This window comes from Balaenoptera musculus, chromosome 16 (assembly GCF_009873245.2).
Source record: "Balaenoptera musculus isolate JJ_BM4_2016_0621 chromosome 16, mBalMus1.pri.v3, whole genome shotgun sequence".
Taxonomy (NCBI): Eukaryota; Metazoa; Chordata; class Mammalia; order Artiodactyla; family Balaenopteridae; genus Balaenoptera; species Balaenoptera musculus.
Window position 1 is genome coordinate 31,901,275 of NC_045800.1, and position 17,504 is coordinate 31,918,778.

Below are 17,504 nucleotides of genomic sequence, written 5' to 3' on the forward strand. Positions count from 1 at the left end.
GGTAACGAAGGCTCAAAGATTTTAACTAACTTTCTCAAGATCACACGACTGGAGAGTGCCAGAGCCAGGATTTGGATCCAGGTCTGTCTGATTCCAAGAGCTTGGGCTTTTTGCCATAGCATGAAAAGAGGCCAAACAAGAGACCAGCTCACCGAGACTGGAGTTGACGTATGAAGTACAGCAGACAGATCCCTTCCACAACCTGACCAGCCCATGGCAACAACATGAGATTTTTTTAGGAGAGACAATTCACCTGCTTTCTGCATTCTTGTGAATTTCAAGGTTTTGTCCGACCTTATTTTACTCAGAGATCTGAACCCCATCCTGAACCATTTCTCAGACGTCTTCAATCCCACTCCAAATACAGAAGTAAAGAGCTGAAACAAAGGGAAAGGCATGCCTTTAGTTTCTAAAACAATCATTATGTCAATGAAATGATACTTTTCAAGGTCAAGTGATTAAGAAAAGGTGTGAACAAATCTCTGACCTAGTTTCTCCTGAATATGACAAGCAGGTGGGCAATGGTAATTTTTCAGAGGCATTTCTATTTCAGCAGGGTCCCTTCCTGACATATGTTATTACTAAATGAAGCAGAAGTGCGGAGCCAGCTTCTGGCACTGCCGAGGGCTTCCAGATATCCAATAAGGATTGCCTGCACTGTCAATGTGTGACAACAGGTATCTGTACCCAACCCTTTGCCAAGAGTGCCTTACACACACTCATGCGTATTCACCCTCACAATTTAAAGAAGGATGCACGTGTAGGTTGCATAAATTCTCCACCATCACACAACTGGTAAGTGTCAGAGCCCAGACTCAACCCAGTCTGTCTGCCCTCTGAGCCTGGCCTTCTGCCCTCGACCACAGTTTAGCCTGAGCATCACTTCTGAACCCAAGGGATTGGTAGGTGGAAGTCTCTGGCCCCTGCAACTCCAAGGTAGGGAACATTGGGAGGTAACAAACCCTGCTTCAAAGCAGACGAGGATTCAGTGAGGAGCAGGTTTCTTAAAGAACAGGTTTGTTTTGTCTCACAGTCTTAGTGTACCCAGGAGTGACAGACCCTTGGGAGGTAAGGTCATTTGTATCTCACCGTAGCATGGCAATAATCCCGAGCACCCATATTTACTTAGGCATCTGCTTCCTAGACCACCGCTATGGACTGAGTTGTGCCCCCTCCTCCCAAATTCGTATGTTGAAATCCTAACCTCCAGTGTGATGGTATCTGGAGATGGGGCTTTTGGGAGGTAATTAGGTTTAGATGAGGTCATGAGGTGGGTCCTCATGATGGGATTAGTGCCTTTATAAGAAGAGACACCAGAGAGTTTGCTCTCTCTCTGTGTCATGTGAGGGCACATCGAGAAGGAGGCCGTCTGCAAACCAGGAAGAGAGTCCTAACCAGAGCCCAACCACACTGGCACCCCAATCTCAGATTTCCAGGCTCTAACTGTGAGAAAATAAATATTTTTTGTTTAAGTCACTCAGTCTGCGACACTTTGTGATGGTATCCCAAGCTGACTAAAACAACCACTTAGAATAAGTAATAGGATTAACTGAAAAGCCATTTTTGATAAATGCATATAAAAATCACGTACTTTGAAGGACTGATATCGTTCATCGTTTAACACAGCTTTAACTTCAGAACTTTCTCCATCTTCAATAATTTCCTGCACGAACAGTTGAAAAATATATTACATTAGTGATGTTAACTGCAGTCTAAGACTTTCAAATCCCCAGATCTAGTAGCTTAATTTTTCATGAAATACACCTGTTGTATACAGGATATTTCCTTAGCTGATCTGGAGAAAACAAGACATTTCCTGCTTGAAAAATCTCAGGTTATTATATTTCCAGGGACCCCTTTACAATCCTCAAGGAGGAAGGTACAGAATGATTAGGGTCCAAATCTACAGAGCACCAAACCAAAAGATTCACTGACAAAGGTGTGTTTAAATATTTGAGATAGTTTTCTTTTCAATGAATATAAACTAGCTGAAACAAGAGGACTTTTCATCTGAGTTTTCTTTTCAATGAATATAAACTAGCTGAAACAAGAGGACTTTTCATCTGAGCCAGTTAATTTTGGACCCACTGAAAAGCTAATCTGGGTTCAAGCCCTTATGATGTCTAGCTCAGAGCCACCCAACATCCTCTAAATAGAGTTGGGATTATTTCCCTTGAATAATTTACCTTGAGCTTGACTATATTGAAACTTACTCTTGGATGACCAATTTGCCTTGCTGGGGAATCCTTAAACATCATTATATAAATAACTACCCATCCCTGGCTCTCTTCTTAGAATATACAGGTAGAGAGATGCAGAATCAGCTCCACTGCCCATCACCCCCACCATCATTCTGGAGGGCAATGTCCCCTGAGTGGAAGTGAGGTTCTTCACACAGCCTGTGTTCGAAGTCATAGCCTCCTCTCCCATTGAGCTTTTAGGTCACTAGAGTCTTTCACTGTGATTAATAATATGGGAGAGTTATTTTCCCACTAGCTGACCCCACATAGCTCCAGGAGAGAAAATATTGGAGTGTGAGTTACACATGTATATATGTGTATCTATCTATCTATGTAATATATATGTTATATAATATATATATCTATATAATATATATTAGAGAAAAAGGAAAATAAGTCATGAATACCACATCTATATAGTTAACAGGAAAATCCATTAACTGCATCTCTCTCTCTCCCTCCTTCCCTCCCTACCTATCAGGAGTTGGGACGAATCACCTTTCACCCTTACCTCTATGACATACTTCACTTTGTCCCCCAGGCAGGGAATTCCTTCTGTGTCCTTCATACTGATGATTGTGAAAGGCAGAGATTTAAGTACAGAAGCTGCTCTCATAAATTCCAGACAAGAGACTTCATTTTCTTTAAACTCATAATTTTCAGCCAATACCTCAAAGGCATCCTGAAGAATAAAACCAGATGAGCAAAACACAGTCTGTTTCCTAGCCCCTAGCCCCCGAGCCAGCAGTCACTTGCAAACACCTCTTGCTCCCTGTTAAGTATTAGAACACCTCGTGACTATTTCCTCAAAGATCAGGATTGGGTGTCCTGTACTTTTGCACCCCTCCCTTGGTGGATGAGCGGAATTGAGTTGAAAAGACAGGCCACAGAGTGCTTTGTAAGGAAACTTTGAGTTCTCTGCCATTAGATATTCAGGAGTGATATAGCTATAAAACGATATTGTGCTCACTGCATCTTCCTAGTTGTTACTTGGCATGATCCTTCCCTCTTGGCTGACTTTCCTACCAGCCTGTGACCAGGATTCTGTCTTGATCACTGGGAAGCCCCATCTCTTATCTCATACGTGAAATATAGTCAGCACTTAGCATAGGCTTGTTGAATGAATGGGTATAATCATAAGTGGCACAAACCCACAAGCAGGGTTATTTAAGGTAGGGGGTTATTTAAGGTAGGGCACGTTTGCATTTCTGGCAGAGGAGGAAGCAGCTGCAGCTGTGTGGCATGATGCTCAGTGTGCCCAGTAGCTACAATTTCCTGGTGCTCCTTGCACACGTGGGTCTAGAAGACTAGAAAGGAGAAGTTTTGTATTTGATATACTAATGCAAGTTTTATCTATCTGACTACTGACTCTAGGCTGGAGGACAAGCAGTTATCGGCTTGTTCGGGTCATTTGAAACATAATTATTGAACTTCAGGGCTGAATTTAGAGATGATCTAGCTAATTCCTTTTTGAGCAGATGAGGAAACTGAGGCTCAGAGAGAGGAATTGACTTGCCCCAGCTAGTTAATATCAGAGAGGCTGAATCCAGGTCTGCTGACTCTCAATCCTCTGGCTTCCCAGCAAAAGCTGTTTATGCACAATTGCTATTTCTATGTAATTTGTTCTTACTATGTAGTGGACTAATTACAGTACATATTTGTTTTTTCAGAATATTTGCCTTTGATAACTGTTGCGTCTATTAATGACAACTCCCGATAAATAGTAACCTACTGTCTCTAAAGAATGTGCTCTGAATATATTTGTCTATTTCCATGACAAAAGGAGAACCATTCTTGACAGAAACAGGAACCAGAGATCAGGTTAGGGGAGTGGGCAAGAGTGTGAAAAACATTCCTAGATTTTCAGGAATATTCATAACTTAATTTGGAGATTCATGGAAAGAAGCAGAAAGCCCTGCATTTGCTCTAGGTGTTGTTGTAAATCTCCATTACCGTGTATATGTGGTTCCAGTTGTTTAAAGTGGTTCTTCTCTGACACGCGTACTGAGAGATCTTTTTTACAGCAAGTGGTGGAGTCTTCTGGAAGCCTGGGTTGGGAGTAGCTGAATAGTCTGTTCTCACCTAAACAAATGCATAAGCATCCATTTAAAATAACAATTAATAGTGGTAATAATAATAGATGTGTATGAAGAAAAAGGCAGTTTGATGGCAATTGTCTCTGGAAAGAGAATAAAATTATAGGAGGCTCAAATTTTATGTTATATGCATCTCTAATATTTGAATTTGCTATAATTAACATGTATTATTTTTGCAATCTGAAAAAATAACATGAAAAAAAACTACCAATTAAATACCATTTTTCTTTTCTGTGAACTTATGTAGTTATGGTCCGTTGGCGATGGGTGTGGAATTAAGAGCTTAACTTTATTTTTTTCTTTATGAATGAGCACAGTAAGAAAAAAAATAAGAACCTTCTACTTTTCAGACTGCTAGACATCAAGACTTCAATATTTTGAAATATTTGTGTATAGACTTGTTTGTAAAAATAGCTACCATTTATTAAGTGCATATGTAAATCAGGCTCTGTCTTAAGCACTTTACATGTGTGTTATTCTAATCCTCATAACCATCTTACAAGATAGGCAGGCACTATTGTTCTCACAATGTAGAGGAAGAAAATGAAGCTCAGAAAAGCTAAGTGACTTGCCCAAGGTCGCACAGGGAGTAAGCAGAGAACCTGGGGTTTAACTCAGGTCTGTTGATTCTACAGCCCATGTTCTTAATCATAAGCGAAAGGCAATGAAAATCAAATTCGTGACACTTACAACAAGCTGGTGTTTTCCTGTAATCTCCACCGGTTTTCCTGCTCCCATACTTTCTATCAGCCAGGAGACGTCGAGGAGTTCTAGCTGTGAGCTGGCTCTTACGTTCTGTACCTGAAGCCAGTCAAGAACCTCTGAACCAGAGTTGTTTTCTGCCACAATGTGGGTGACAGAATCACTGCAGAATGCAAGACAAAGTTACCAGCTAAAGGGACTTTTGAAATGAGAAGCTCTCCTCTTTCCCTGAGGTGTTTCAGAGCATTCCATCTGATGGAGAAAGACGCACAGTAGGCCTGACCATAGGCATGGAGAACCTAGGCCTCCATGCAAGGGAATTCTACTTAAATAAGTGTAACAACAGTGGTCTACGTTACATTCAGATGCAAGAAAAATTAAGAAAACATTAGTAAGATTGTGGTGTCAATGGAAAACCAAGGTCCAGAGAGGATGGAGGATAAAATTGTTCTTAAATTAGCACCTTGCACTCTGACTGTGGCTTTGATGTGCCACTTCCTTTTTATTTGTAGAGGGCTTTAACCCAGTGCCTTTCAAGCTTATTTGTGACCCACAGTTAGAAACACATTTTATATCATCACCCCAAATAGAGATAGATGTAGATGTTGGTATGCTTATAACATCCCACTAAATTGATCTCACAACCCATTAATAGGAGGTGACCAGCCTTTGAGAAATATTGTTTTACATGTTTTTCAAAGCACAACCCTGTGACGTATGACCCTGTATCTTTTCCCTAGTAAGTACTGAGCACTTACAATGTTTTTCAGCACTGTCCAAGTATTTTACATACATTATCTCATTTAATACTCACATAGCTCCTCAAGTAAATGTCATACTAGTCACACTTCAAAAATGAGGAAACTGAAGAACAGAGAGGTTAAGGACATCCTGAAGGTCACACAGCTGGTAAATGATATTTATCCTTTTTGACTGTCTTTTCTGGGTCAAGTATGTTATTTCTAGTTTTTAAGAAGTCTTCACAGTCAGCATTATATCATTGGAACTAATAATTTTTAAGGCTCCTTCAGTTCAAATAGTCTATGAATCTGGGAAATAACAAGAGAAAATAGCATACTTAGGTATCTAAGAGAAAAAAAATAGATTTTCTCTTCTTTTTCCCACTTCTCTTGCTTGACTTCTTCTTTCTCCTTCTCCTTTTCTTGACTGACTGTTGGATTCACTGGGTATTTTTTGGTTCACTGTTATATGCGCACCCCTAGGTTTCTTGTGGTGGTGATGGGTACCGAAGAAGAAAAGGGAAGTCTCTGGGCATCAGTATCTTATGTTAACAGTATGTTATGATAAGACACAAGACATGGGCAGGATCTGCAAATGGTACACAGAGAGGGAAAAGAATTTGGTGTGGGCTGGGAGAGGTGGATGGCTTTGTGGAAAAGCAGGATTTGTGCCCTGTCTAGGTGGATGGGAGGGATAAGGTACCTGGTAGGCAGAACTTTTGGTCCTCCTGGAAGAAAAGGTTCAGAGGAAAGGAAGGAGAATGGCCTGTACTGGAGCGAAGAATTCATGTTGGAAAGTAGTTGTAGATGTGTCTGAGTACCACATTACAGAGGGTCTTGGAAGCCTGATTGAAGAAGTTGGATCTTGTTTTGTGGGATTATGGAGCCACTGAAGGCTTTTGTGAGCAGGACATGGATAGCGTTGTCGTGTTATTTTAAAAGACTAATCTGTTACACACAATGATTTGGAAGGGTGAGTCATGGGTTGGGGAAAGGTGGGGAGCTACTTAGGAAGACAAATCACTGGACCAGATATAAGATGACTTTAACCCCACTCTGGTTCCTATAGCTCTAGAAAGGAAGGCAAAGAAGACATATGACGGACAGCTGGCATCGCCTATAAAAGATGGTGTGGAGAATAGACTCAAATATGACTCCAGCATATCTATCACACTCAAGTATTATCACTTTTGGTAAAAATAGGGATTTAGGAAGTTGCATCTCTTTGGGGGAAGGGGTGGGGGAGTGGAATTGAAGTTTATTTCTGGCATGCTGCATTGGAAGGATGGCTGGAGATCAGAGCTGAGACCATCTGGATGGCAGGATGTGCAGCAGGCCCAGGCAGAAATAAGTCAGGGTAAAACAACCTTTTACAGGGGATGAGGGAAGACGGCTAGCTGCTTCCCTATTCCAGATCCATATAATTCCAAAGATTATTTATGGTAAACTTCTTGAAAGATTGTTTATGTCAAGACTTGAACAATGAAAGAATTAACAGGACTACATAGTAAGTATTATTCCTTCTATATTTCTGCCCTTTGAAGGGAAATTTTACTATTACATTATTTATTATAATATTTATTCTTATTATTATAAATAGGGTTTTGTCTAAACCTCAGAGGGAGCAGGGTGTGCTGAGGAGGAGCTCTGGGGCTCAGCGTCCAAATTTAGACCCTTCACCATCCACTCTTGTACCATCATCCCCCAGTGGGGATATCTGAGCTCACCCTATTGGATGGGGACCACATTCGTCTCTTACTGAATTCATATCAGCATATTTGTGAATATAGGCTATACATCATATGAAGGAAGACTCTGATTTAGACTTCCAACCCCTGCTCATTAAGCAACTAGCAAACAAAACAAAACAACAACAACAATAAAGCACATACAAAAACAAAAAAATCAAACATTTACATTGTGCTATTCAGAGTTCAGTACTGTTTGTCACTCATTCCCACAAAGTAAGAGCTTGAAAGTCAGCATTAGGAACTTTAACATCATCACAGTACAGTCATATCTTAGAGATCTTGCAAGTTCGGTTCCAGACCGCCACAATAAAGCATTTGTTCACTTTCTGTTCTGAGCCCTTAGCAGATAGTATTACCAAGAAGGATCACCCCGTCTGGTATGTTCTGCTACCAATGTCTTACTGCTGTGTTGTGGCAGCCATTTGCTGATACAGTGGTTTTCTCTCTGCTATGAAGACTCCAGTATTGAAAAGACTAATAATATTTGAATATTACCATGTGCCAGAACCATGGTAGGCACATTTCATACACTACCTCATTTAATTGTCAATAACACTATGAGATAGGTATGATTATCCCCATCTAAAAATAAGAAAAGAGAGCTTTTGAGAGACATTAAAAATTCACCCAGCTAATAATTGGTGGAGCTGAAATTTGATCTGAGGTCTGTTTTAATCTAAAATCTCTGTACTGGGGGACTTCCCTGGTGGTCCGATGGTTAAGACTCCATGCTTCCACGGCATGGGGTGCGGGTTCGATCCTTGGTAGGGGAACAAAATCCTGTGTGGCACGACCAAAAAAATAAAATAAAATAAAACCTGTGTGCTAGACCACACTGAGCTGCCCCTCTGTGACTTTGTGCTTAATTTCATGGCTCTGGCGAGAGCTATTCCTTTTCTCAAAAGGAACACCATCAGGATGAGTATCATCATCATCACCACCACTATCATCATCATCACGAGGAAGATTCTCTCCGAAGTGCAGAAATAGAGATGGACTAACACTTCCTACATGACACTGTTAGACACTCTCTCCCTGCTGCTGCCACATAGGATTCATGTTTTGATGTTTTATGTCCAGTATAATATGGGCTACAATAAGGACTGTCCCAGAAAGTCTGAAAGAACAGTTGCTATGGCTACACATCAGGATGGAGAAGTCACAGAGGGGATGTCAGGCTCCCTGAGCTCTGGGTTTTGTCTAAACTTCCGAGGGAGATAGATGTGCTCAGGAGGAACCCCCGGGGCTCCTCTTCCAAATTCAGGTCCCTCACCAGCCACACTTACCACCCCCTGCTCCTCCACACCATCTCTCACCTAGGGTATCTCTGGACTCAGTCCTGCCTCTAACAGAGACATTCAGAATGCCTGGGGATGTGGGGGAAGGGTGCTGTAAAACAATCAACAAACAATTAAATACTGGTATATACGAAAGAAAAAGACTAGAGAGAAACATTCCAGACAATCAGCAAGAATAACAATAACTATGAGCATGCGCACGCGCACACACACACACACACACACACACGCACACACACACACGCGCACACACACGCACGGATATATTCTTACTCAATCCGCCCAAGAGTCTTATGAGGTGGGCAATAAAATTTCAAATGAGAAAACCAAGCCTGCAGAGGTTACATGAAGCCAAGATTCAAACCCAGGTGTTCATGGCTCGAGCAATCTCTTAACGTTCTGCTAGACTGTGGTTAGACCCCTGTGCGAGGTTTTGTTTGTTTTAAGCATTTTTCTATATTTTCCCATTTTCTGTCATGAACCATCTTTCATCACTTTTCTACTTAAAGGAAAATTCATACACATGAATTTCATTTAAGTAGAATTTCATTCTACTTAAAGGAAAATTCATACACATGAAAATAAATACACATGAATGTCATTTTCAAGGGCAAATCAACCTGGGATTGGGGCTGAGGTAGTCTCTGCCTTGGCCCCAAAGACCTGGGCTTTCTTCGTATGATAAAAGGTGGCAGCGAGCCTCAGGCAGCCATCTTCAATCTTTTCTAAAGACCCCAAGGCAGTGCTGAGATGGCTGTTCCTGAAATATCAGTGGATTCCATTCTTTAAGTGCATCTAGTTTCTTAGCCATGACCAATTAATAGTGCCTTGGACTAGGTCTGGGAGGCTGTGAACCAATTACAGTAATCCTGAACTAGGATTTGTCCTTCAGCTTCCCACGGGGAAAACCATGCAGGGTCCTCTTCTTCAACTGGTGCTGAACTGAAATGTGCTTGACTTGATCCTTCGCATCCCTAAGGGCAGGGACAGTGTTATAATCTGCATGGTTATAATCATGCCTGGTGCCCAGCTCATGGCCAGATTTATAGTAATGGTCAATAGAGAGCCCACTAGTAGAATGAATTGATTAATCTATAGCTCTAAAGGAAAGTTTCTAAAATTCTAGTGTCTACTAGAGACACACAGGAAGGTGGACTAAAATTCAGATGCCTGAGCCTTATTACCAGAGATTCAGATTCAGTAAATCTCACCTAGAGCCCAGAAATATGGATTTTCACAAGCTCCCTTGGTGATTCTGACATAATCAGTCAGTTCTAATTATCTAGTTGGTGCACAACCAACAATCCCAAAATGTAATGGCTTTGAAAAGGAACAGTTTTGTTACGTCTCGCAATTTTGTGGGTCAGGAATTTAGGCAGCTCAGCTGGGCCATCCTTCTGTTCCATATACAGCTGATGGAGGTACTGATGTTCCACACAGCCTGCGTGTCTGGCACCTTGGTGAGGGTGGCTGGGAGGCTGGGCTCAGCAGCATCGATCGACCTGAGCACCTTTAAGTGGTCTCTCTCAGGGGGAACTCAAACTTCTTACCTGAGGCTCTGGGGTCCAAGGAACAGCAGAAGCCTCAGGGCCTTTTATGAGCTAGCCCCCAAAGCCACATAGTGTCACTTCTGCTGTACCCTATCGGGTACACCAGCCTCCCCCCCAATGAAAGGAAAGGGAAAATAGTCCCTGGCACTCCATGGGGGCCACCATATTTCAAAACCACCTCACAGCCCAAGAACTCCACCTTGTGAAACGGTGCTATAGAGAAAGATAGCTCTTTACCTGCCCCAGCTTAGATCTGATCCCCATGCTGGACTTGGGGCTTAATTACAGCAATGTTTCCCCACCTGGTACTCATTTCTCTGCAGGCACATGAGATAATTTTATGGAGTACGTAACTGAACATTTTAAAAGTTTATACGTTTATTAAATCTATATGTTTAAATTATGTATATCAGACCCATGGTTTTTATGATTATTATTCCTTAAGATAGGGCTAAATTACAATGATTCCGTTTAGGGGCAATTAAAAGTAACACATTAGGTATATAATGATACATATGGTAAAAGATATTATAAGAATCATGAATGTGGCCCTCAGATGTCCAGAAAGCTCTAAACTGAAAGGTTAACTCACAAATCTCAGTTCCGATTTTTTTTCTCAGATACCAGTATCCCTGATCTTTCTGTCTTTCTTTCCCCAGTTGGTCCTGCCTCTTGATACAATTAGAAAAACTCTCCATGAGGAAAGAGGCAGCCACCCCTCTTTGCCGGGAGCCAGACTGACACCCCAGGCTCATTCCTGCAGTCCTCATGGATGGCCACCTCCTCATGGATGGCCACCTGCTTTTTTCCTTGTCTTTAAACTCTTTTCTTTCCCTGGAGAGGGCATTCTTTTTTTTTTTTTTTTAATTTAAAGTATAGCTGATTTACAGTATTGTGTTAGTTTCAGGTGTACAGCAGTGATTCAGTTATTTTTTCCAGATTATATTCTATTATAGGTTATTACAAGATATTGAATATAATTCCCTGTGCTATACAGTAAATCCTTGTTGCTTACCTCTTTTATGTATAGTAGTTTGTATCTGTTAATTTCTTAATTCTTTCCATCTGACATAGGACTTAGTTTGTAAACAATAACTTTAAATAGTTATTTATAGTTGAGCAGAGACATTCACAGTTTAAAAAAATCCTCTTGCCAATTTCCCTAGCAACTGATCTGTTTCAGAATCCCTGACACCGAAAAATCAAGGTAGTTTTATTTGGTTTTATCGCACACTCTTACTAACACCAGTAAAGCCAAGTTTCTATTTCCAGCCCTTGATATACTTAAGACTGAGAGGGTCTTGCCTTGATTTTTTGACCCACAGTAAATGAGACTGTGAACATTTTCATTAATTTAAAGTCCACAAATTTTGAAATATAAAGTAATTTGGACCAGAGCAGGACTGATTTTTACATTGCATGCTTTTGAACTCAGAAAAATAAAGTCTTCATTACTTTGCTGATTACAAAGGTAATACAGTTGCATTGTAGACAAAAAAAATTTAGTGACAAAAATTACTCTTGGTAATCATAAGTTCTTTTGGTTGGTTTCATATTCACCAGATAAATCATTCTTTGAGCAAATATTTCCTGAAGCCTACTCTGTGTAAGAAAATTGTCAAGGGTATGAAGATGAGGTCTACACAATGGCCCAGATGTCGCCCTTGCCCTTGTAGAGTCAGGGATGGGTAACTGGGTGAGATGAGGAGCAAATCCAAGTGGAAGCGCCGGGGGCCAACCCTAGGCCATGGATCACACCTGTGTCCACAGAGGAAGTTTCTTCCTCTAGGAAGCCTTCCAGGAGTTTAGGTCTTAGACGCAGAGAGGTGCAGGGAGGAGCCATTCAAGGTTGGGGGAGAAAGAGTGAGAAAAAACCATAAAGAGAAGCCAGTGAAGATGTGTTTGGACATTGGACCTAGAAGAGGCCTAGAGATGGACCAGTTCAACATCGTATTTTCTAGAGCAGGTAACAGCTCTTTCATCTGGTGTTCAGTTTATTTTGCAGACAATGACTTTTAATATTTTTATTTGAGATACCATAGATTTGAAGTGATCAGACATTGTCAAAGATAAACAGAGCTGGATACTACTGAAAGCAGTAAGAATAGATTTTATTCAGTAATAACTATTGTAATAGGGAAGAGGGTCCAGCATGAATGGAACTCAACTTCGAGGGAACAGAAGTCAGGAGACCTTGTAAAGGCTGGAGTGTGGGAAAGGCACAGAGAGGCATTAAGGGGGTTGGTCCTTGTGACCTGGCCACCTGGATTTGCTAATTGCTGCTTATTCAGACGAGAAAACGTCTGGAATCTTTGTGACAGGAGGCAGTGGTGCAAGTTAGAGCAAGGGGCCCACTGAAGTTAGGCCTTTACCTTCCCGCAGAGACCGGGGGTGAGAATTATCTCCTTGGATGTTTGCTCTCAGGTCCTTGAGAAGACAGTTCTGGGTGGTTGGAAGATTTACATCTCAAAGGGGCAGAGAAAGGGTTTATAATGGCAAGGTTTCTAAAGTAACTGCTCTAAGAGGGGGTTCAGGGGTCTATCTGTTTATTGCCAGGTTTTGGTTGGAACAAATAGTAAATTCTTCTGGTAACCTTTAGCTTTCTCAGGCAGGCATTTTAAGGTGGGGCCAGGGGTACAATCCTAGGGACATGGCCTTAAGCTGCTAGAAGCCACGCTAGAGTTTAGTCAAGGAAAGAGTCTTTATCAACATTCAGGTGAAAAACCATGGATTTGACTACCAGGAAATTCTTTGAAGACAATAGTTTTGGGATACTGAGTGAGGCAGAAGCCACATTTCAAAAGTTACATAGTGAATGGATGGAAACCAAAATGACACAAGAAGGCTCGAAGCGTTGGGTAGGAAAATGCTAATTTTTAAAAAAAGAGGAAGACGAGTACATACTTGGAAAATACATTATGCTATCTTTTCATGCTAGGTGACAACAAAGGTACAGTTCCTGACTCCCCTGTCTGATTTTAAACTCTTTGCTTGCAGGGTTCAAGTCTTCTACTATTTTTTGTCTCCAGAACCTGACAAATATTGTGCAGAGTGGGTACTAACAGAACCCTTTATATATGATGCCATGATGGTATATCTTGCTTTCAGTAAAAACAATGCCTTCCAAAGGTACCCTTGTAGACAAATTATGCAGGTCCAGGGAGGGCAAAAGTATCCTCTGATGGGTTTCTACAGCTTGAACAGTGGAAGTCAGCAACTGTTAATCTGTTGGGCGATGTAACCATGGAGATCCACCCTTCCTACCCAGCTCTTTCTTCTTCAACATCAATGATTTAGGTCAAGACATAGATGGTAGGCTTAGCTAATATGTTCATATAGGAGGGTTGATGCAGATAAAGTTTTAAAATAGCTCAAGGTACTGGAATCAAGGATAAAAGAAGAACGTGACAAACACTAGATTCTGATCCTTCTCTAGCTTGTCCCAGCTAGAGTAGCTCGAATATTATGAAGCTACTCTAAAATTTAGGATGTTGGCCATGGAATAAAATTCAGAAACCTTTTTAATGAATGTGCACAAATGCCTCAAAGAACTTGACACCTCTCCTGATTTATATTTTAAGAACCAGCTTCCTATGGCACATGGAATAGCATGTCTTTTGCAATATAACATAAATATTAATGAAGCCCAATCCAAATATAAAGATACAGTGCACATATGCTAGAAATTTAAATAGTTCCAGATAGTTCTATGCATTCAGGCACACCATTTCTAAGCTGTGTGTTCAGGTCCAGGTAAAGTAGGAATCAGATTTTTCCTCAAATTTAATCCTCCTGGCAGCCAAAGAATGTGTTAGAAACTATGGAGATTACTGTCTATTTTCAGAGCATTTTTTTTTTTAGCTCCTCTTTCTCTGAATCCTATATATCAAAAGGAGAGATCTAGCTGTTCTTATTGAGAAGTATCCTTTCTTTTAAAAAACAACTTCCTTTATTTTCATTTTAAAAATATATGTTTATTGTAAAAACATTTGGAAAACACAGCATAAAAGCAGCCATAATGTCTCCCTACGACCTCCTCCGCCTACTACCTAATCTCTCCCTACTACCCCTTTCCCTACAAAATAGCCGATTTGATGGGTTTCCTTCCTTTCTTTGTTCTATTTATTTATGTCATTTGATCTAGTGCAGAGTGTGGAGAGAGAGCCCTCTCCTTAGGGTTTTACTGTAAAGGTCAATGGATTCAGCTAAGTAACAAGAAAACAACCACACTTTACATTTGTATAACTGTTTTAATTTATCCAAGTACACTGACATCCATCATCACATGTGATATCACATCAGATGAACTAGACCATTTATCAGGAAACTAAGGTCAGAGAGAAGAGGGGGGTCTTGCCCCACATCACATGGCTGGGAAGGGTCAGAGCCAGAATTTGAGGTCTCTAGATTTCTTATCTAGAGATTTTCCCCTACAATAATTTCCATTGTCTTTTCCAGTTAAAGTCTATATAACTATGTATGGAAATTCCGTTTGAGAGCTAGGACTTCTACTTCTTGTGGTTTATTTTTGTGCCATAGAACACATTTGTATTTAATGTGTCTTCTGAGCAGCCAGCCTGGGAACTTTGCCACCGTCATATCACAGCAGCAGTTGGCTCACCGTGCGCCAGTTTCCTCTGTCGCCTGAGCAGCTGGGCTCGGTCCCTGGCAGCAAAGCTGCCTGTTGGGCTCTTTTGTCAAAAGAAGAAGCTTGCCTCCCAGCGTCTCTCCTAGTACCTGCCTCAGCCACCGTGTGCATATTCCGTAGCTGTGCCTGTAACTAAACTAGTCAGCTCTTGCTGGAAGTGTGGACATTTCAACAGAGAGCTTTCTATGTAAGTGATCCCTTGACCATCTGGCTCTCACCTTCCTGTCTGGCCCTTGCCAAATTTCTTTACCACAAAAAGCAGTTCCATATTTGCTAAGGCTTCTAATTTCTACTTTTTCAGTTTCCTTTTTTTCAATTTCGGTTTTTAGCCACTTACCTATGTCATCTTTCCCCCTCCTGATTCCAATATTTTATGTAAGTCTGTTAAATAAGGCAGACTCAACAATTGGATGACATCTATGATTTTGTGGAAGGGATGTTTCAATGAGATTTTGAGCTTAACATCCCAAATGAGATAGGGGTTAAAAAGGAAAAAAGAGGCAGGAGTTGGGGGAAGGAGACCATGTAAAGAGAAATCGGGTGAGGGAGACCATGGGAAACTCAGGAATTTCTGAATGGGGCACTTCAGTAAAAAATAAATAAATAAAATGTTTCTATGAGATTGACTTTTCATATGAATTATGGGTATTGTGAAAATTATCATATCTGATTATTGACTTTTGACATTTGTTTCTCTAGCAATTTGAAACTGACACTTCATCAGGAAATGCTTGTCAGTTTTATTTTTTAACATCAAAGACTATCTTCAAAGTAAAAATGTATTTTCACACAGAATTCTTATAGATTTTCCTGAAAAAAAAAATGTGGTCAACCTATTCCTTGGGCAATCAAAGCCAGCCAATTGCATTAATTATCATTCTTTATTCATTACAAGCCCTCTGGCAATTCTGTTTGGAACTATTTATGCCAAGGTTCTAATACCATTTGTGTCTGGATTTTGTTTTGTTTGAGACCAGTGAAAAGTTTACGTAACTGTTAGAAAAAGAGCAAGGCCGATGCTGGGATGTGAGCGGGTTTGTGAGTGAACAAGTTGAGGTGCCCCACACGCTTGCTTCAACTGCCTTCTTTGCTGGGCTCTGAGCTCATCACTCTCAGCGTGGTGTCCATCACCCCTGGACAGAGCTGCCCCTGAATCTTTAACCAGCATCCCTCTCTCTACAAATCCCACTCAGACTGCTGTTTAGAAAAGCACGATCAAAGCCACATTTAGGTGCCTATGGTGAGCCAGCTAGTAACTCATCCTAGCCCATCACAGACACTACCCACCTCAGCACAGTCAGATGTACAGCTCAAGGGCCAAGCAATCAAACCACTCTTTTTGCTTCCAAGCAGCTGACAGTTATTGATTGAACTCAGTGATGCTTTAGCTTAATTTGGTCAAGAACAAACCCGAATGGTTTCATCATTGAACTTCCCAACTAGGTTTCTGTTGATCATCCCTAGATACCTCATCACATAATAGTGAAAGGCCAAAAAAAAAAAATTTTACCTTATCTTTTGGTGCCAACTGGTTTCAATATAATTGCATCAAATCCCCACTCATCTTATTTCCCTTAACTAATTGCCTCAAATTTGTTCTTTAATTTCATACCTGTTCTCCCAGTGGGAGCGTCACCTCTTCTGTAGGTGGAGGAAAACACGGGTTCCTTGGGTTCCGAAGAAGCCCTGCTTATTCACAAACTGAAATCCGTGATGTCTTACCTGAGCTCATTCTCAACCCTGAATCCTTTCCTTCGAGCCAGCTCCATGAGGAAGGTTCTGCGGGTGGTTCCCATTTTCTTCTCCAAAATGAAGAGGACCAAATCTCGAAACTTGATGTCATAAGAAGGGGAGGCCATTGAGGCACCCACCTGCCTGGGTCTCTTCTTCCGAGGGCCCGAGGGGGCCACGTGCAGTGGATCCATGGGAAGAGGCCGCTGCTGCCTCTGGCTGTGCCATCAAGTGGCGTCTCCAGAAGTGAGGGAGAGCCTGCCGCTCCTTCATAAGGAGCCCTGATGTCATCTCACCACCTCACTGGGCTCTGCCCTGTTCATGACTTCCTGCTGAAGGTCCATGGGGAATTGCCACCTCTGTTCATTTGTCCAGTACAGAGATGATAATGGAAATGGTAAATTAACCATGGTAAATTAACTTTTGCCTTCCTATGCATAATCTCATCAGATCCTCAGAATAACCTTTTGAGGAAGGTAGGGAAGCATCGTTTTTCCCATGTTATTAATTAATTAATTAATTCATCTATTTACTTATTATAAATTTCTTGAGACCCCTCTTGTCTTTATTTATTTATTTATTTATTTATTTTTTAACATCTTTATTGGAGTATAATTGCTTTACAATGGTGTGTTAGTTTCTGCTTTATAACAAAGTGAATCAGATATATGTATACCTATATCCCCATATCTCCTCGCTCTTGCGTCTCCCTCCCACCCTCCCTATCCCACCCCTCTAGGTGGTCACA

The 17,504-nt window shown here is 41.1% G+C and overlaps 1 protein-coding gene across 1 annotated transcript in view; it reads right to left on the reverse strand.

The window, feature by feature from the left end:
• DNTT (DNA nucleotidylexotransferase) overlaps positions 1 to 16,998 on the reverse strand; it is a 36,167-nt gene extending 19,169 nt beyond the window's left edge. The window contains exons 1-6 of the mRNA XM_036829103.1: positions 16,748 to 16,998; positions 5,027 to 5,201; positions 4,194 to 4,322; positions 2,752 to 2,922; positions 1,592 to 1,663; positions 254 to 377 (exon numbers count right to left, since the gene is read on the reverse strand). Of these exons, the coding sequence (XP_036684998.1) occupies positions 254 to 377; positions 1,592 to 1,663; positions 2,752 to 2,922; positions 4,194 to 4,322; positions 5,027 to 5,201; positions 16,748 to 16,950 (874 nt within the window). The 5' untranslated portion in view covers positions 16,951 to 16,998. The remainder of the gene's footprint in view (positions 1 to 253; positions 378 to 1,591; positions 1,664 to 2,751; positions 2,923 to 4,193; positions 4,323 to 5,026; positions 5,202 to 16,747) is intronic.
• Between the last annotated feature and the right edge of the window lie 506 nt (positions 16,999 to 17,504).